General features: G+C 42.6%; 1 protein-coding gene and 1 long non-coding RNA gene across 2 annotated transcripts; both read right to left on the reverse strand.

Moving 5' to 3' along the window:
* Positions 1-4,202: 4,202 nt before the first annotated feature.
* Positions 4,203-4,761, reverse strand: LOC100157968 (cornifin). Its single transcript, XM_013997101.3, has one exon. It carries the CDS (start codon positions 4,754-4,756, stop codon positions 4,511-4,513), a length of 246 nt encoding a protein of 81 aa, XP_013852555.3. The 5' UTR covers positions 4,757-4,761; the 3' UTR covers positions 4,203-4,510.
* A 10,135-nt stretch (positions 4,762-14,896) lies between these two features.
* On the reverse strand, positions 14,897-15,478 carry LOC146404077 (uncharacterized). Its single transcript, XR_014844174.1, has one exon. It is a non-coding gene; the product is annotated as an uncharacterized LOC146404077 (long non-coding RNA).
* Positions 15,479-21,116: the final 5,638 nt, after the last annotated feature.

Genomic DNA, 21,116 nt, shown 5'->3' on the forward strand with positions numbered 1-21,116 from the left:
TCTATATAAAAAAGATGAAAGATCTAAAATCAAATACCATATAGGACTCTAAAAGAAAGAAGAACAAAGTGAAAATGGAAATAATATATACTTGAGCAGAAATAAATGAATTAGAAATTAGAAAAACAAAAGAAGGAATAAAATGAAAGAATACATACAGATGACCAACAAAGAGGCACATGAAAAGATGCTCAATATCACTAATTATTAGAGAAATGCAAACAAAACTACAATAAGGTATCACCTCACACCAGTGAGAATGGCCATCATTAAATAGCCTACAAACAATAAATGCCGGAGCTGGTATGGAGTAAAAGGAACCCTTCTACACTGTTGGTAGGAATGTAAATTGGTGCAGCCACTACAGAGAACAGTACAAGAGTTCCTTAAAAAACTAAAAATAGATTTATCATATGATCCAGCAATCCTACTCCTGGGCATATATCCAGAAAAAAAACCTATAATTCAAAAAGGCACATGCACTATTTACAATAGCCAAGGCGTGGAAATGACTTATGTGTTCATTGACAGATGACTGGATAAAGAAGATGTGGTATATTTATACAATGGAATATTGGCCACAAAAAAGAATGAAGTAATGCCTTTTGCAGCAACATGGATAGACCTAGAGATTATCATACTAAGTGAAATATGTCAGACAGAGAAAGACAAATACCATATGGTATCAGTTATATGTAGAATCTAGAAAAAGGATACAAATGAACTTACTTACAGAAGAGAAATGGATTACAGATTTGAAAACAAATTTATGGTTACCAAAGGGGACAGGTAGCTGGGAGGGATGGACTGAGGGATTGGCATAGGTACACTCTAGTCTATGGAATGACTGGCCAAAGGGGACATGCTGTATAGCATGGGGAACTCTACCGACTATTCTATGATAATCTATATGGGGAGGAGTGGATGGTTATGTAATGCATATGGAGAGGGAAAAAAAACCCCTTAACATAGAAGTCCCCTGATGGCCTAGCAGTTAAGGACTTGGCATTGTCACTGTTGTGGCTTGGATTACCGCTGTGGCCAGGTTTGATCCTGGGAACTTAAGCATGCCATGGGCATGGCCAAACAAAACAAAACAAAACCTTAACATAGAATTTCTATCACTTCTGGAGGTTGGGTAGGGGATGAACAATGAATATGGCTTCATGATACCTACATAACTGGATTTCAAAATACTAAGGTCTAATAACTGCTATTTTGTCTCCTGTTATTTTCTCTTTCTCTAATTAGAATGGTAGTTTCTATTTAGTTTCCTATATCTGTGCCGTCATTGGTTGCTGGGTAACAGGAAGAAATGGTCCCTCTCATAATCTGCTGAACCAAGAGAAGCCATAGAAAGACACGACAGAGAGAATTACATGTCACCCGGAAGCCTTATATTTTGAGTTAGATGGAACTACAAGGTTTCTTCCTTGGGAACGGTGCTGTTTAGGAGCCAAAAGGAGTAAACAGATATTTGAAGACCAGAACGGTAGACTGTGACAGAAGCTTGATAAGCTCACCTGTGTTTCTTTCCTCTTCTTTCTGGGAACCCCAAGAAACTAAATTTCTTGACTTTGTAAGGTAGATAAAACCATGTGATTAATTTTGAGTCAAGCTAATTCCAGATGGATAAGAGCAGGGCTGTCTTGAAAAAGACAAACATCATAGGACCTCACTTAACATGTGGAATCATAAAAAAGGATATAAATAACTTATTTTCAGAACATAAATGGACTCACAGACTTTGAGAACAAACTTATGGTTACTGAAGGGGACATGTAGAGAGGAGGGATGGACTGGAGGTTTGGGACTGGCATACGCTCACTGTGGTGTATGGAAAGGTTGGCTAACAGGAATCTGCTGTATAGAACAGGAAATTCTACCCAATATTCTTTGATAATTTATATGGGGAAAGAATCTGAAAAAGAATAGACATGTGTACATGGATAACTGAATCACTTTGTTGTACAGCAGAAATTATCACTACATTTTAAATCAACTACACCTCAATAAAACTTAAAAAAAAGAGAGAAGAGCTGTTTTCTCCATACTCAGTCATTTTTATCTTTGCTTATATTTAGATATTTATTTTCATATATTTTTCTTTTTCTTTTTGTCTTTTTAGGGCCACATCCATGGCATATGGAGGTTCTCAGGCTAGGAGTAGAATCAGAGCTGTAGCCACCAGGCTACATCAGAGTCACAGCAATGCCAGATCTGAGCTGCATCTTCAACCTACACCAGAGCTCACAGCAACGCAGGATCCTTAACCCACTGAGCAAGGCCAGGGATCGAACCTTTGTCCTCATGGATGTTCATCAGATTCATTAACCACTGAGCCATTATGGGAACTCCTATTATATTTTTCTTATATTCAGAGGAGGACAAGGCACTCAACCATGGAAGGAACCTGAACTGCATGGCTGCAAAGACCTTACCAATGAGCACTGGACCTGGACATGAGTAAGAAATAATTTCTAGCTGGACTAAACAACAGCAACTTAGTAATAAACACAGCATGGTTAGGACACATTTTTTTCTGTTTGTTTGGTTAGTTAACTTTGGTTCTAGGAGGCACTGTTTACTTGGTTGACCTTATCTACCAATTAAATAAGAAGGCATTTAGGATATAAATATTTTCCAAGTAGCCTTCAAAAATTTGAATAATGCAATCAGATAAAAGTGTTATGATTAAAAAGAATCACAGCAGCTTGAGTTATACCAAATGCACCTTTTTTTTTTTTTTTTCCTTAAGGCTGCAGGTGTGCCACGGAAGTTCCCAGGCTAGGGGTTGAATCAGAGCTATAGCTGCCAACCTACATCACAGCCAGAGAAAAGCCAGATCCAGGCTGCATCTGCCACTTACGCCACAGCTCATGGCAATGCAGGGTCCTTTAACCCACTGAGCGAGGCCAGGGATTAAACCCACATCCTCATGGATACTAGTTGGGTTCATTTCCACTGAACCACAATGGGAACCCTTTTAAAAATTATTTAATTTTACAACCTGAGGAGAAATATGTTTCTTTTTATACTGCTGAAGGAAAATTTTCTTTGTCTCTAAGTAATATAAAAAAAGAAACATACTTTTTATGTAACTATAAACATATTATATATGAATGCATGATTGATAATTCTATTGTGTTTCATTTTACTGTAAATATTTTTACACTCTAGGAAGATGGGGGTGGGCTTTCTAGTCCTTGCCCCCTGTGGTTCCTGCTATACTACATGTGAAGTAAATAGTTTGCAACCTGGGGGTGCAGTGGATGAGCTTTTGGGTGTTACTCCATGTGTGTTTGCACGAGGGGTGGGGTGGAGAGGGAAGTACATCCTCCTCAAAGACTATATGTGCCCAAGGCAAGCATTGTGAATCCTCCTCATCCCCTTTCTGACAGAGAGTGGCACTCGGTGATGCCAGAGGATTGATTGAGATACAAAAGTGAAGGCTGTGCATCTTTGGGTATGTTTGAGAATCTGAATTATGGGTATCAGAAAGAAATGAGAGAGAAGGAGCAGATTCACACAGGTAGGAACAACATCCCTTGAAATAAACAAGAAATGGTTGGATGGCATTCCCGTCATGGCTCAGCAGTCAACGAATCCGACTAGCATCCATGAGGATGCAGATTCAATCCCTGGCCTCTCTCAGTGGTTAGGGATACGGCGTTGCTATGAGCTGTGGTGTAGGTTGCAGACGTGGCTCAGATCCCGCATTGCTGTGGTTCTGGTCTAGGCCGGCGGCTACAGCTCCGATTTAACCCCTAGCCTGGGAACCTCCATATGCCTTGGTGCAGCCCTAAAAAGACAAAAAAAAAAAAAAAAAAAAAAGACAAAAAAAAAAAAAAGAAATGGATGGATAAATCAGCAGTCTGGGAGGTGGATTGGGGATGGGGGTGGGGAATCAGAGTGTGAATCAGTTCAGACAGGCACTAACAATTAGACTCTAGAATGACTCACCAAGTTGCAAGTGGAAAGCCCTGCTCTAGCCTTGGATTCCCAAAGCAACAGCCTCTGGGTGGCACTGTACAACCTCCCATTGCCAGCCCAGGAATACTCAGCGAGGGCAACTCCCCACCCACCTGTTATCAGGACCAGATACTTCTGATGAACCTCTTCCTCACCAACCTATGTACAGGTCCTCCTTCATGAGGGAAGTGAATCAGGGAGTTGAGTCAGACCACAACACACAGTCAGGAGTAGAATTGAAAATGCATTTAATGAGGGAAGAACAAAGCTGAGCCACATGTTTTCACCTCAAGTCCCCCTTCAGATGCATCCTGAGTAGCTGATAGGTAAAGTTCTAAGGTACCCAGACCCTCAGCCTAATTCAGAGGGTTAGAGGCTCAACGTGCCTTCTAGCATGTTTTTAGTGTGTAAATTAAGGTCTGTGACTCAGGGTGACAGCATGCTGATTGCAAGGCAAGTGGGACTCATAATCAGAACAGGAGAAGTGGGGGTTCAGCATCCAGTAGTTGGTTCCTCAAGAGCTTGGCTGTGGACCCCATTACTTCTGCTTGGTCTTCTGCTGAGCTGGTACCGGGATGACTGGTGAGGGACAAGGCTCTGGAACCTTGGGGTGGCAGGGCTCGGGCACCTTAGGCTGGCAGGGCTCCGGCACCTTGGGCTGGCAGGGCTCCTTGGTTTGGGGGACACATGGTTCCTGGGGTGGAGGCTGGCAGGGCTGTTTCACCTGCTGCTGCTGAGGCTGGGGGGGTGGGGTGCAGGGCTGCTTCTGCTGGTAGGAACTCATGCTTCAAAGGAGGCTGGACCTAGAGAAAGAACGGATGATTTAAGCAGGGATTAGCTGTGGAAGAAGCCACATTCAATGCCACTTTAAGTCTCTTAAGAAGCAAATGTCCTCCTTTCCTCTCCTCTATGGCAAAGAACACTTTGATGGTTTCTGAGCCTTTGAAAAGGAGGAAAATAAATGTGATTGTTCTGCTCCACTTGAGCAAGAACAGGCTTGTCCCAGGGTGCCCCTTCTTACAGGTATGTCTTAAAACCCAGTTAGCAAGACAATGTAATCTCAGGCTCCTGGCAGGAATGTGAGATGACAGCATTGGAGTATACGGAAATGTGATATTATTGGGGGGAAAAACCCCAATAAATTTATCCCCCCATTTCTGATAAACAGTATGGCTTATCATCATGATAAGTACTGACTTCTTTAGAACCCCACGCAATCCCACTTCCAGCCTCATTCACATCCTCTTCCACCTCACATGTTTTCCTTATTTCTGCTTGTTCCAATAGGATCCAGCCACCATGATCACAGATTGCCTCAAATGGTAATTTTGGGAGGTTTTCTTGAGCAAGCCTACCAGAAATCACCTGTCTCTCCAAACTGCCTTAGTGCCTAACTTGTCCACATTGCCTCATGCCAATGACTTTCGACATGGTGTTTCAGCTCTTTGTGTCCTTGTCTTATTTTTGTGAATAAATTGTAGTTTCATGGAATAAATTCTCTGCTGTCTCTGTTTTTTAGCAGCTATATGCCAAATATAGTAAACTTTCACAGAACAATTTGTTGAAAGAATAAATTTCTCCATATTGAATTTGTGAATAAAGAATTACAATGTCACTAAAAGTGCTGTGGCCCCTCAGTTCTAGTCCTTATCCTGCCAACTGTGGGCTCTTACACAAGGCCATCTCCTTCCTACTGACATAGTAAGAATGGACAGGGAAGAACTGATAGAGTCTTAAGTCCCTGCAAGCCTGAAGTATGATTGCTTTTATTTTATTTTATTTTTTATCTCTTTTATTTATTTATTTTTTTAGGACCACACTTGTGGCATGTGGAAGTTTCCATCCTGTAGTCAAATCAGAGCAGTAGCTGCTGGCTTATGCCACAGCTACAGCAATGCCCAGAGTCAAGCCACGTCTGTGACCTACACCACAGCTCACGGCAATGCTGGATCCTTAACACACTGAGTGAGGCCAGGGATTGAATCTCATCCTCAGGGGTACTAGTCGGGTTTGTAACTCACTGAGCCACAGTGGGAACTCTTATGATTGCTTTTAAAACACAGACATTCCTAGAGGATCTAACTCTCAAGATGGGACTTCAATAATGGGGGGAAAGATACCAATACCAAGGAGATTCTAATAGAAGTCAAATACATTGGGTGAATGATAAAAAGTTGTAAGGAAAGTGACTCACCTGGTATGCAGAGAAGAGCAGGCTGTGGGGTCACTCTGATCAGGTGTGGTGTCTCCAGCCAACTGGCTTTTATATAGGGGATGAGAACTGTCTCAAGGAATGGGATCTTTTGGGCTGCTGTGTCTTCATTCCTTGCTTGCCAAATGTGATTCATCCTTTACCCCTCATTTACCTGTTGGCTCAGCTTTGGTGATGAAACCACCCACTTGACATTTTTGTTGGCACTTGCTGTCTAACAATGATGTCACCCAAGACTTATCTACATTGAGTGCCCATTGTACCCAGATCTAGTCTTTACCGTTGGGGTGGTGTGGCCTGGAAGGAGAGAGAAGGAAGTTCTAGGGTGGCTGACTGAAAAAAGACCTGGAAGATCCTAATCCTTAGCACAGACCAAGCTTGTTGGACGACTTACCATTTGAGGTGGATGTAAAGATGAGCCATACTAGTTTCCGGGTATTCTGGGAAGCCAAGGGCATGGGGCATGAATTTTCTCAGGTGAAAAAAGGCAATAATTTTATTTATCCATCATTCAGTGTACCAGGCCTGGGGTGGGATGTGAAAGGCTAAAATGATTCTTTGGGTCCTAAAAAGCCTTTACTCCAAGAACGTCTTCAGAGTTAGTAGCAGCAGGACTTGGGGACGCTGATCAGCGAAAACACTAGGGAAGGCACCCAGGTTCAATAGCCCCAGAGCAACCTGGTCCTTTTGGCCCCTTCACTTGTTCTGTCTAATGTGGCAGCAGGTCCTGAAGATACTGTCTTTATGCGGGCAACACAGAGACAAAAGATGTGGGACACCAGAGTTTATTCTGCTCAGGCCAAAATGAAACCGAAGTCACAAATCCAGGTCTACTTCCAATACAGAGTCTGTAGCAAGTTGTTGTCTCCGAAAAATCTAAATTGTTTTTCAAACCTTCATGTTTGTGTGGTCCCGTCCTTCTTACTTTGCTTACTTAAATGTTTGTGGAGTACCTGTTGGCTTCACAGCTATGTCACTGCCCCTGAACTTGAGGCTGGGACCTGCCAGACACCACCAGAAACCTGTCCCACTGGGTCCCCTTAGCCATTATGCTACACTTTATCCCCCCAAGTGCCTGGTGTGTAATAGCTGCTCAGTGGATTGACAATTATAGAATGGATGGATGAATGAAAGATATTGTTTGTTGAGATCCCCAGAGGCTGCTTGTAGAACGACCAGGACATTTCTTTTAAAGGACACTGCTCCCTTGTGACAAGCTTCATGGTAGTTCAGAAGAGGGGTAAGGGTTCAGCAAGACAAGACATTTCTGCTACTATCCCCAACTTCCTGTTTCCCTCTCTGCTACAATTTACGTAGTAACTTCTGTTTGGGCTGGGACCACTGCCACCACCTTGCTTGAGTTCCAGGCCTCTTGAACCAATTTTTTTTTAATATTTTATTTCCTTTTGTCTTCTTAGGGCCATACCCGCAGCATATGGAAGTTTCCAGGCCAGGGGTCTAATGAGAGCTACAGCTGCCTACCTATGCCACAACCATAGCAACACAGGATCCAAGCTGCATCTGTGACCTACACCATAGCTCACAGCAATGCCGAATCCTCAACCCACTGAGCAAGGCCAGGGATCAAACCCTTGTCATCATGGATACTAGTCAGGTTTGCTACTGCTGAGCCATGACGGGAACTCCCTTGAACAAATTTAACTCTCCTCTAGGCTTGGATACTAGCCTCTCCTCACCCAGACCCCATTTCTAAGGACCCCATGGAAGGAGTTCCAAGTACACTTTGCTGCTGACCTGGTGGGATTCTCAGACCAAGGGCAAACTTCTTCCTGTTCCTTGGTCTTCCATGATGCTACCCATGGATCTGGCTGATTGGGCCTTAGCTCTGAGGCTGGACTGCTGCCTCTCCCATCTTTCCTGGACCCATATCTCTGATTGCAAAGTAGGGCTGTCTTTCAGTATTCTCTAGGCTTTAACCTGATTGTGCCAGCCTGACTTGTGCCTCCTTTCCCCTGGAAACATCTTCCCCTTTGAAGTTGCTGGGGTTTCTCCTTTACCCTTCTACTTTTGTCAAAAGTGCAATGATTAGCTGGGGGTTAAGTCTTTTTCTACTATACAGTGAAACTCAATTTCTTCATTAGCAGTGCTGGATTAGCCAATGAAGTTTCTGGGAAGCCATATGGCTTCTGATTGCAACTAGCATCTCCCCACATGCCTTTGGCTCTTGCACTGATGCCCTTTTCAGGATGATAGGGTGCTGGTGATATTCTTATGTCTTGATATTATTGGTTAACTGGACTAGACACTTCTACAAGTTCTCTCTACTTTACCCCAACCACACACCATCATGTGTCCCTTTTCATGTAGGTTTGGATGGGCTTTGTGTAGGAATCTCCTCTTCTTTCCTGATCCAGGGCTTCTATGATCCTACCATTCAGAGCACCTATGGAACACAATGCACTCCTGTGTGCTCAGTCCAGAAGTGGGGGGAGTTAACGCACATGGAGCCAAATTGAACAAATGATGGCGGTGAAAGTGAGTGACAGGAGACCATGGAGAAATGCTTCCTACCTTCATCTCCAGGACAAAGAGTTCTGAGATTATTTCCTAAAGATCCTCAAAATGTTCCTTGGGCTTGACCACCAGTCATTCCTGGTGATGTACAGAAAGATAATGACTCCTTGAATTCCTTCCTTCTCACTTATCTCCTTATGTATCATTCTGTTTCTTTGGGATCACATTCCAAAATAGACTTCTGCCAATGAGGTTTTGGCATCATGTACAACGTTCTAGAGAAGCCAGGTTAAGACAATTATGAAACAGGCTTGTAATTCACAAAGCAGGCATGTAAACACAATCATCCAGAGGATGGAAATCAATGCCCAGAGCACATAAAGGCATATGGATCACTGTAAGAAAGTTGAACTTGATCTAAGTAGCCTTCTGAGACTCTGGAAAATTTGATGTGGCTGAAGATGGTACTTTCTCAGCTCAAAATGCTGCATGGTAAGAAGTCAAGGAAAGGAGCCTTTTTCTGTTAAGTTTCATCCTAAGGGTATCCGGGGATGATGATTGGTGAAGATGCCATCTCTCATCATGACAAACTCAAGGAGAATTTGTTGGAGCGCCACAAAAGGGAGGATCCATTTGATTTTGTGGTGTTTTGGCCCTGCCAGTTTCCAAGGCTCTTCTATCTTTGGGAAATACCAAAGAGGCTTCAAATGGGAAGACTTGAGCAGACTATTAGGAAAGCAGACACACTAAGGGGAGATCCTATAGTTGTGGACAGTGGCAAGGTGGGCTTGGTGGAAATGTGCAAGGTGCTGGACAATTAAAACCGTGCCTCCAGAAACTAGGGAGGCCATGTCAGGTGAGGCTGCTGGAGGTGGCAGGCAAGGCACCTGCTAATAGAACAGCCTTCTTGTTACTTAGCAACATCTAAAGAAACAGGTAATTGTTAACAAAGGGTCTCTTTTGCAGGAAAAGTGGGCGAAGTTCTCCTGATGAGCTAGGGCAGTACTTGTCCAAACTGTGAAGATATTTTTTCAGCCCCTAAAATCATCATTATTACATTGGCTTACTTCCTCTCCTTTACTGTTTAACATTAGTCCAGAAATTTGTATTTTGCTACAAATAGCCTCCCTCTGTATTCCGTGATTCCAAGGAAATTCTCTTTTTCTTACACAGTGGGGAAAAAATGAATTAAGGGAAACAAATTGAATTTTTGAAATTGTGATCCAAGAATTTTTCCTTTTCCATACCTGCTATGAAATTCATTTTAACTAAATAGCCTCTGGAAGTGAGGCAAGTACTGCTTGAGAAGAATGGCCAAATTTAGTTCACTCTTCCTTGAAATTAACATGGAAGGATTCTTTCTGTAATGGAGATTGTCTTGTTCTCACTCTCCTCCATTGTAATGTCATGTGCCTAACTTTCTTCTCAATGAAGACTTCAAAATAACCCTTTATTAAAAAAAAAAGCAGAATAGTATTACACAGTATCTGTATCTTCTCCTTCCACCTGAGGGGGGAAAAAGCACAAAAGCACCAACCATTCTTTTTTTTTCTTGGATTCAACACACAATCTGATTGCTGCAAAATAGACATGAATCCTAAGGACTCAGGCTCATATTCACGGGGGAGATTATAGCCTCATAGGGAGGGAGGTGGAACATCCCAAGATTGAGCAGGTTCAGTTATTTCTCAAGCTAAATACAAATCATCTGAAAGGACAAGTCAGGGAGTGTTAGATGATGTGCTCTAGCACCTGCCTACTGGAATCTGTGCTCAGCGCTGGAGGTCCTGTCTAACCTTGTAGTTACAACACATTGCTGGTGGCAACGGAAAATTTTGAGAACTCCCTGTCTCTATATCCAAGGAACTCTTCTAGTTCATTCATTCACCTTATCCTTGAGTGCTATAATATGTCAGGCAGTTAGGAAATGCCAGTGAACAATAACAAAGATCTCTGACCTTGCAGAGTTCACATGGGATAGGGGAGGGTGGAAATAAACCATAAAGAAACAAGATGACTCTGTAAATTATGTACTGACAACTCTGTAAACAATGTATCAAATGCTGTGAGAAAAGGAAAAGTGGTGTAAGTAATTGGGAGCATTGAAGGGGTAAGGATGGGGGTCGTGCCTCCTTTTTGAGAGGATGGTGTTTGAACAGACATGAAGGAGGTGACGGTGTTAGTTATTAGGATATCTGTGGCAAGAGTTTCAGGTCAAGAGACCATCCAAGGAGGTGAATGCTCCAAGACAGGAGCTTGCCTGGTGTGTTTTGTCAGTGCTGTGGCTGGATGGGAACAGGTGAAGGGAGGAGAGACAAGGGCCAGAGGAATGTTAAGTTCATTCCCTGCTTTTAGTCTCTGCCATCAGCCATCATCAGGGTGCGATGAGGCTTTCTTCTTCCTCAGTCAGCAGAAGCAATCAGCTCAGTGTAAAATACACTAAGGAAGGTTTCTCCAGGCTCCCAAATGTCACTTTTATCTGTAGGCTCTCCTGTTATGGTAAGTTTCCACTCTACAGAGGTAGGGTACCCACAAAAGTGAATTAAATCCACATGTCGAAGCCCCTCAAGGACAGGAAGTTGACTTGCCATGGAAATGCTCTTGTAGCAGACTTTGGTTTGTTGTGCGTGATAATACCACAGAATTACTCTAATGCAGAAACTATGTAATTGTGATTTTTGAAAAATATCTTTTGTTATAAAGAAATGTTAAAGAGATGTTAAGAAAATATTGTAGTACAGGGATATCAAGTTGTGGTAAAATAGGGATAGTGGTGAGGCAGAATAATAACTCTGGTAGTCTGTGTAAGAGCATGGGCTTTGATACCTTCTTTGATGTGGCTATTGATTAACATTTGTAGCATAAGGGCTCCAGGGAGTAACATCCCCACAGGCCTTGTTTATTATAGGGAGTGTACCTATGTCCAGATGGACATTAATCTCTAACACCCTGTGACTCAGTTTATGGGAAGAAAAGGGCAAAGAAACCAAGAGACTTACGGGACATTTCCACCCCTAAGATCCCTGTTGGACAAGGACTGATATAGGTAACTGGGCAAGGCCAATGGGAGAAAACCACATCTTTCTGGACCCCATGCTGGTACCATCCCCCTCTTTAAGGGATAAAAACCCCTATAAGACAATAGAGAGAGGGGGGCTCTTCTCCCCCTCCCAGCTGTCCTGGGAGCTATTTGCTTGCCTGTAAAAAAGACTTGCTTGCCTGCTGCCTGTGTATTCACAAAGTTCATTCTTCAGCTACGTCAACAAGAACCTGGATTCTGGTAACAACTTTCCAGCATTAGTAGTATGAGAGTAATTGAATATTTGGAAAACTGGGAGTTCCTGTTGTGGCTCAGTGGGTCAAGAACCTGACTAGTATCCATTAGGATGTGGGTTCAATCCCTGTCCCTGCTCAATGGGTTAGGATCCAGTGGATGTGGCTTGGTTAGTTTCCCAGAACTGTCATTGCTCCTTTCAGGAAGGAAGAGCTTTGACCAGATTACTGCTGACCGTGACCATCCAGGAACAGAGTCATCACTACAGCACCTTCAGGATAGGTGTCTACCAGCAGTGTTGTCACAAAACGATTCATGTAAATGAATCATGATTCATTACATTTGCCCCTATGTACTAATTACCTGAATATGGTTAGAGTACATGTTTTGTACACAATATGTGGGGACCTGTAGAGTACACTTAGTAGTCACAGCTAGATGTAATTTGGTCAAAGTATGCCATGAGGACTTCCATAGCCTCTCTCATCTCAAGGTGGGGCTAAATCTCAGAGTACTCTGGATCCTCCCTGATATGTCTACTTCCTTTTTTTTAATTCCACTTTTTATTCTTTAACATTTTATACATAATAAATACAAAGTTTTTACAGCCACTGTAAAGAAAGCACATTGGCACAGAGATGCTCCCTCTGAGCCCAGCCTGTTGCACTGCGACACTGGATTGCATGTCCTGGAGGGAGGGGTTCTTTTTAAAAAAGAGGCATATTTTTATGACTTTGTATTTTTTTTAAACAAAATTAGCAGATCTTCCAAAAAATATTTTAAAATATAACCAAAGATTTCAAATAACCCTTGGAGAATGTGGAAAACCCAGGTTCAAAGACAACTTTGCTAGCTAAAGAGAGACTACAAGACTGAGTAGCAGGAGTGGCCCGACTTGAGCACTTTGAAGATTTTTAAAGTACTCCAAAGACTTTTTAACTTGTCAACAAACTTTAAAATCTTAAAAATAGCCACCCTTTTAGTTTCTTTTTTAAACTTAAGAATAAGTTTGATAAACACAAAAAGACCTCAAATAGATCAACATGTTAAGAAATGCAAAAAACTGAAATAAAACTCCTCAAATCACAGAGAAGATTATCAATGAGTATTGTCACTCATCAAATGAGTAACTGAAAATTTCTTCAGCTATGACCATACTTTTGGTCAAAAATCCCATGGGGACATTTGGTGATCATTTCAAGTGTTTAAAGATTCTTAGGAGGGATGGAATTTTCAAAACATTAAGACAACTTTTGGATTAAGTTCTGCAAATCTGATTTCTTTTTTTAAAAAAAGAAAGTAAAAAGAAAAAGCAACTGGCAAACATCCTTTAGTCCCTAAATAGTGCACTCCTACCTTCCCTGGGAGGGGAGGGCCACCAGGGGCTTACTCTGGGATGCCTACAGCACAGGTTGCCCGCCTGCCCGCAGGAAAGGCAGCTTCTGGCTCTATTTTCCCTGCCTTGGACGTAAGTCTGCCATGCGGACTTCCATAGCCTCTCTCGTTTCAAGGTGGGGTCAATCCTCAGAGTAATCTGGATCCTCCATGATATGCCTACTTCCTTAATCCCATCTAAACCCATTGTCTTTTTTTATTCTGTTTATTAGCTTTCCTTCAATAACAAAAAATGTGATACTTGCTACATTTTGTTTGTTGTAACTCCAGACCTTCCTTAGCATTCCATCATCAAGGTTTATAGTTACATTGTGATCCATCTGCAGGGAGTTATATGCCATGTTGTTAGGTGGCCCTATAGGGAGTAGTTGCTGGAAATTTCATCCCAAACAATATCAATTATAGTAGATGTATCCTGAAAAATAAGAGTCAAAAGACACTGACACATCACTACAGTTTGGCCTCAGTCATTAACAGCTGGTACAGTTCATTGTCATATTGTATCATCAAAATGATTCCAGGAGTTCATCGGTAAGGAACCCAATTAGGATCCATGAGGACACAGGTCCGATCCCTGGCCTGGCTCAGAGTTAAAGATCCGGTGTTGCCATGAGCTGCGGTGTAGGTCCCAGACATGGTTTGGATTTGACACTGCTGTGGCTCTGGTGTAGGCTGGCAGCTACAGCTCCAATTCAACCCCTAACCTGGGAACTTCCATATGCTGTGAGTGTGCCCCCCCCCCGAAGAAGTCTTCCAGATGATGTCACTCAGATTTTAAAAATTCTATTTAACCTTATAAATTTCCAAAAGCAAGTGTGGTCTCAGCCAACATATGGCCTCACTCTGTTGGGTATCTGATATAATTGTGTTAAAAAGACAGTGGTTTGTTTGTTTGTTTTCTCCTCTTTTTTTTTTTTTTCTCTGAGCCTCTCTCAGGGAACCAGTGTAATGAATGTTGGATTTTCCTTTTTGCATAATTCATTTATTCATTCTTTTGCCTTCAGCTACTATTTCTCCTTCTCTCTGTTTCTCATTGATTTAAACCTCTGGATGGGACATTAGGTTCAGCCCCTGTCTAGTGCAGATAGCCAAGAGCAACGCCAGTCTAGCAAGTGCTTTCCCCTCAGTCCATTCCCATTCATACAAGGTAGGGTTACATAGGCACGGAACTAGAGGACTAGTTCAAACACTAGACAATGCAGCTGCAGTCACTGTCAAACCTAATTTTCCAGACCAGTAAAGACACAGTCCATCTAAGACAATGGATCCACCTGGGGCAAACCAAAGTAATTGGTATTTTAGTACAGCACAGTGCCAGAGAAGAGCTCTTCTCCAGGTATGTCTGCTCAGAATGACAGGCTCTGCCCTCTACTGTACAATAGCTATAGCCATTCAAGGGATGCCCCCTAGACATAATCACACACACACACACACACACACACACACACACACACACACACACACTTACAGAAGCACAGGAGACCACCTCCTCTCTGTCTACAAGTCCTACTCATAATGGGACAGCAGGGAATGTGGCACAGTCACCCAATGACACAAACAGCCAGGAGTGCACTTAGAAGTGTTTTAATAGAGACAGAAAGGAAAACATGTATTTTTTCCCATCCAGATTATCCCCTTCAGATGAACCCTGAGCCACTGAGGACCTAAAAGCCACTAAGGCCTTCTGCATAATTCAGAGCTCAGAAGACTCTTTGGAGTGTGTAGAGAAAACTTCATAGCACATATTTTTAGGATGCAAAGATGAGAGGCTGTGACTCAGGGTGAAAAAATACTGATTAGAAAATCTACCCAATGAAGACAAAGAAGAAGAAGGGAAAAAAGTATTCAGCATCTAGAAATTTCTTCCTCAAGGGCATGGCTGTGGACCACATTACTTCTTCTTGGATGAGCCTGGAACGACCGTTGTGGGGCAGGGCTCTGGTGCCTTGGGGTCGCCAGGTTGAGGGATGGTGGGGTAGACCGGCCCAGGAACCTTGGTGCTGTCAGTTTGTGGAACCTTTGTGTGTGGGTCTCTGGGTACAGGAACACGTGGATCCTGGGGTGGAGGCTGGCAGGGCTGTTTCTCCTGCTGCTGCTGAGGCTGGGGGGGTGGGGTGCAGGGCTGCTTCTGCTGGTAGGAACTCATGTCTGAACCTAGAGACAAAAAAACTGACTTAGTGCTTTGGTCAAACAAGGAGAAAGCCAAGTCTAACGACAAATATCTTATTTCATGCCCCTTCAGAATTGAGAGCCTCTCTTTTCTTTATTTTTGTTGCCCCGAATTTGAGATCAAAGGAAACTTTGGTGATTCCTCTACACTTTCAAAATGAGAAGCTTAAAGGTAATTTACTCTGCTCCATAGGAGTGGAGACTTTATGCTTCCTCTTCTCTTGGTGATTCTGAAAACCTTCATTAGCAACATTAACTTCAGGCTCCTGACTGATTGAGGCCTCAGGTTTTCAGTAAGTTGAAACGATGATAAAGTTCAAAGTCGGGAATATACCCTCTTATGTTGACCACATAGAATGCCTCAGATCTCATAGGAAAACCCCCGAGCCCTAACAATTCCACCTATGAGCTTCTGTTCACATTGTCCTCTCTATGCATGCTTTCTGGAAGGCTCTCCATTCTTGCTGCTTGTCCACACACGCTGACCCCTCGTGGCTCTCCACTCAGAAGCCTTCTGCCCAGTCCCAGGTTATCATTCTCATTCTTCAACAGCACAATACCTGCCTTTCCCTCTCTACTAATCACTTTACATACAGTATGTTTGCAAATTATGCCCATGTATTATATTGTCTCACAGATCATAGGTTCATGGAGTAAGGAAAGCATATCTTTTGAACACCCAAATTGCCAGTGCAGTGCTTTCAATATTGCAAATTCTCAGTATTAATTACAGAGAGTATTAAAATGTCACTAAAAGTGCCCTGGATGTGGGCTGTAATCTATATCCTACTAACTGAATAGACGATCAACAAAAACCACTCCCCTTTTCTGACCCCAAGTTCCACTGCTGTAATCTAAGCGAGAAGTTAAGAAAGATTTGTAGTCACCCTAAACACAAATTACTTTGCATTTAAAATAAATCTACTGCAGCATGGCAAAGAGTTCCAAATTTCCAAATTAAAATAAAACACCACTTGGCAAATATTAAGAAAATTCAAGTGGGGAGTCTCACCTGGTGTGCAGGAAAGTTCGAGTTGCTTGGCCTCTTGGATCTGGTGAGAAGTCTCTGGCCAGCTGGCGTTTTATACAGAATATGAGCCTTGACTTAAGGGAGTGGGACTGGGGGGTGCTAGTCTATCTTCATTCCTGCTTTTGTAACAAAAATCTCTGGCTTAACACTTTTGGGGCACGTATTGTTTGACAATGAGTTCACTTAGGTCTGTCTTTCACTGTCTACTCTTTGTGGTGTGGTTGCTGTGGGCAACAGGATTCTTGGGTGGGGATGAGTTAAGTCAGGGAGACATTCCAGGTATCTGGGACCAGAGATGGCCATGCCTCTTAGACAGGACCCTGATATTTAGCTCAGATTAATTCTGTTGAGCATTTTAGTATTTTAGATGGATGTGGAGATGAACAATAGACACTACTAGTTCTCCTGGAGGCTGTGGGGATGGAGGCTATATGTGGATCATTTGAAATTCCATCTCTTAGTGGATCCAAGCCTGGGCGAGGAAAAGGAAATGTCTCTCTCTAGAGAGAGCCTTCATTTGCCATGTTGATCACAACTAGTAGATATCTTTGGGATGGACAGTCAAGATTGACTGGATCTGTCCAAGATGATGGCACAGCCCTGAAGGTCTTGCTTCTCATGGGAATCTCTCTTCTCTGTGGGTGACAAAGAACAAAAAAGCTCTGATTCTCTAAGTTTATACACCAGCCACATCCTTGGATCAAGGTAAAATGAAAGAGACGTCACTAACCCAAAGTTGATCTCAAGGCACATCTCTTGTGAGGTGTGGCCCTTGGGAAGTTCAGATATCCCCAAAACTCAGATATGTGAATGGGTCCTCCCTTCTCACTGCTCTCCCTCTATTACCTCCCATGAACCCGAGTCCCAGGCACAGCCACCACCAGGATCACCTTTTATTAGTTCTCCAAAGCCCTAGTTACACTTTATCCTTACACACTGTCTGGTAGATGCTCAGGCAATGCTGGATTATTCTTTTCCCTGGTAGATGCATAGGTTCCTAGAGGGGAGGGAGAAAGTAAGAAATGAAGGGAGAAGGAAGGGAGGGAAAGAAGAAGGGAAGGAAAGAAGGAAGAAAGGGCAGAGATAGAGAGAGGAGGAGGAGGAAGGGGGGGAGGGAGGGGATGAATAGCATTATTTTAGAAAGATGCTTTGACAACCATAAAGCAACTTCTTGTAAATGACTCACTATCTTATGACAGGCTTCAAGGTATGAGCCGAGAAGAAGGTAGGGTTCGTCATGCTCTTCCCCTGCTTTCTTCCCCCACCCATCTCCTTCCCTCTCTGCTACTGTTTGACCAGCCACATCCCTCTAGGGTGGTGCCAGTGCCACTGTCACACCTAAGTGCTAGTCTATGGTGTCACATTAGCTCTCCTCTCAGGTTGATCCAGTTCCCTCCGTTTCCCAAAACCACTCTCAGAGCCGTGGCCTCAGGGATATTCAACCAGGTCCTGAAATTCTTATTTCCAGAGATACCTGCTTCTTGCTCCTTTTTATGAATCTGGCTTTCTTGTATCCTAGATGGATTACGGACCTTGATTCTAGAAGACATTCCTTTTCTCATTTCCTGTCCTCCTTCACTGATGGGCTCTCTTCGGCTCTGTCCTAACTCATGCCTATTCACCCTAACAAAACCTCTCTGTCATTAGCCACTAGAACTTCTAATCTACTCCAAGCTTGCTGTTCCTTTTTGGACAGGCACACTCACTGGCTGGGGGTCAAAGATCTTTCTGTCCTTGAGAGAACCTTGGTTTCTTCACCAGCACTGCATGCACTAAGGAAACTGACCCCCATACAGGGCATGGGTTGCATTGCTTCTGACAATGAGTCCCACCTCCAGAGGTACCTTGATCTTTTCCACTGGACCCCTTTCCTGGGGGCAGAAGGCTATAACTCTTCCCACATCAATGGCCTGGACCCTGCTTAAGACCCTGTATATGGGTGATGGGAGTACTTTAAACATTCTGCAAATCTTCTGGTCTTGCTCTTTTGCCAGCCATGATTGTATGGAAGTCCTACCCATCCCCTTGGATGCTACTTTTCCTTTCTTGATTCTTGGTTCCAGGGTGCCAAAGCATGAGATGTCTGTGGAAATTTTTAATGCATTTGTAGAAATACAGGCTTGAATAGTTAATGTTTGACAGCCCCATCTTACCACTGGAATACATGAGCTGATAGGTAATGCTTCCCTCTTTTATCTCCAGAGAAAATCCTTCTGAAACACATTTTTTTTCATGTTTAATATGTATAATTAGGTGAGTTTGGACACATGAAAACACCCATGGTAGCATCTCCATACACATCAAGAAAATAGACGTTCAACACCTCCCAGTGTCACCAACTTTTTTCGGCTGCTCCAAGGCATATGGAGTTCCTGGGCCAGGGATCAGATCCAAGCTGCAGTTGTGACCTACACCACAGCTGAGGCAATGCCAGATCCTTTAACTCACTGCGCAGGTCTGGGAGTTGAACCAGCGTGTGGCACTGCAGAGATGCTGCTGATCCCATTGTGCCAAAGAGGGAACTCCATTCCTCTTCTCCTTCTTCTTTTCCTCTGCCTCCCCCTCCCCCTCTCCCCCTCCTACTCCTTCCCTCCCCCTCCCCCTTCTTCTTCTTCTCTCTCTTTTTCTTTCTTTTGTGGTGAGAACACTTATATATTCTCTTAAATTTCAAGTACACTGTATCATATTGTTAACTATAGGCATAATGTTGTAGAACTGATCTCTAGAATTTATCTATCTAGCATAACTGAAAATTTATGTATCTAATTGAATAACAACTCTTCATTTCCTCCAATTCCTCACCCATGAAAACCACTATTGTATGCTCTGTTTCTAGGAGTTTCACTATTTTAGATGCCTCCTATAAATGGAATCACTTTTGTCCTCATGTTACTGACTTATTTCACTTAGCATAATGTTCTCTGGTTCATCCATATTGTTGCAAGTAGCAAGATTTCCTTATTTTTAAAGGCCAAATAGTATGCCACTTTGTTTATGTACCATATTTTCTTTGTCCATTAATCTATTGATGGACACTTGTGTTGTTTCCATATCTTGGCTATTGTGAATAGTGCTGCAATGGTCATGGGAGTGCAGCTATCTCCTAGAGACACTGATCTAAATTGTTTTGGGATATATACCCACAAATAGGAAAACTGGATCATACAGTAGTTCTGTTTTTATTTTTTTGAAGAATCTATATTTTCCAACTGCTTATTTTACATGCCAAAAAACAATGTGTAAGAGTTCCAATTTCTCCATAAATTTATCAGCACTTATCCTTTATTCTTTTCACAATAGTTGTATGAAACCACAAAAGAGACAGAATTGGAGTGTCCATCATGGGTCAGCAGTTATTGAACCCGACTTGCATCCATGAGGATATGTGTTAGATCCCTGGCCTAGCTCAGTGGGTTAAGGACCAGGTGTTGCCATGAGTTGTGGTGTAGGTCGCAGATGTGTCTCAAATCCCTCATGGCTGTGGCTCTGGTGTAGGCCAGTGGCTACAGCTCCGATTGAACCCCTAGCCTGGGAACCTCCATATGCCATGGGTGCCACCCAAAAAGACAAAAAAAAAAAAAAAAAAAAGAGAGAGAGAGAGAGAGAGCGATACAGAATTGCCAAAATGATCTTAAGAAAAAAGAACAAAGCTGGAGGCAACAAACTTCCTGATTTCAAACTATATTACAAAGCAACAAAAATTAAAACATTGTGAAAGTTCCCTGGGTGACTCAGGGGGTTAAGGATCCAGTGCTGTCACTGCTGTGGCTCTGGTTACTGCTGTGGTGTGGGTTTGATCCCTGGTCCAGGAACTTCTGTATGTCTCAGGTAAGGTCAAAAAAGCCCACAACAAACAGTACAGTACTGGCATAAAGAAAGACTTATAGACCAATGGAACAGGCTAGAGAGCTTAGAAATAAATTCACTCATATGCAGTAAGCCTATCTTTGACAAGCCTGCTAAGCACATATAATGTGGAAATAATAGTCTCTTCAACAAATATCTTGGGAAAACTGGGTATCCACATGTCAAAAAAAAAAAAAATTGGACTCCTACCTTCCACTAGTTACAAAAATCAACTCAAAATTGATCGAAGACTTAAATGTATGACCTGAACCCATAGAGCTTCTAGGAGAAAAAAAAGGGGGGGGGAACACTCGTGACACTGGTGTTGACATTGCTTTCATGGATATGAAACCAAAGTACACCAAACTAAAAAGCTTCTGCACAGCAAAAGAAACAATCAACAGAGTGAAAAAGCAACCTACAGAATGTACAGAATGGAAACCATATGTCTGCGAAGGTGTTAATTTCCAAAATATATAAGGAGCTCCCGCAATTTAACAACAACAACAACAAATCAAACAACCTGATTAAAAAATAAGCAAAGGAATTAAATAGACATTTCTCCAAAGAAGACATACAAATGGCCAACAGGTATGTGAAAATGTGCTCAACATCATGAATTATCAAGCCAACACAAATAAAAAAATTATCAGGGAAATGCCCTTGGTGGCTGTCTACTTTGAACATATTCTTTGTGACAGTTTGGTGTTTCCTTTTGCCTAGTTTCACTCCTCCTTGATCCC

This window comes from Sus scrofa, chromosome 4, assembly GCF_054392235.1.
Source record: "Sus scrofa isolate SSC_HxYL_T2T_F1_AM1 chromosome 4, Sscrofa_HxYL_maternal_Yorkshire_Landrace_v2.0, whole genome shotgun sequence".
In the NCBI taxonomy this organism is placed as follows: domain Eukaryota; kingdom Metazoa; phylum Chordata; class Mammalia; order Artiodactyla; family Suidae; genus Sus; species Sus scrofa.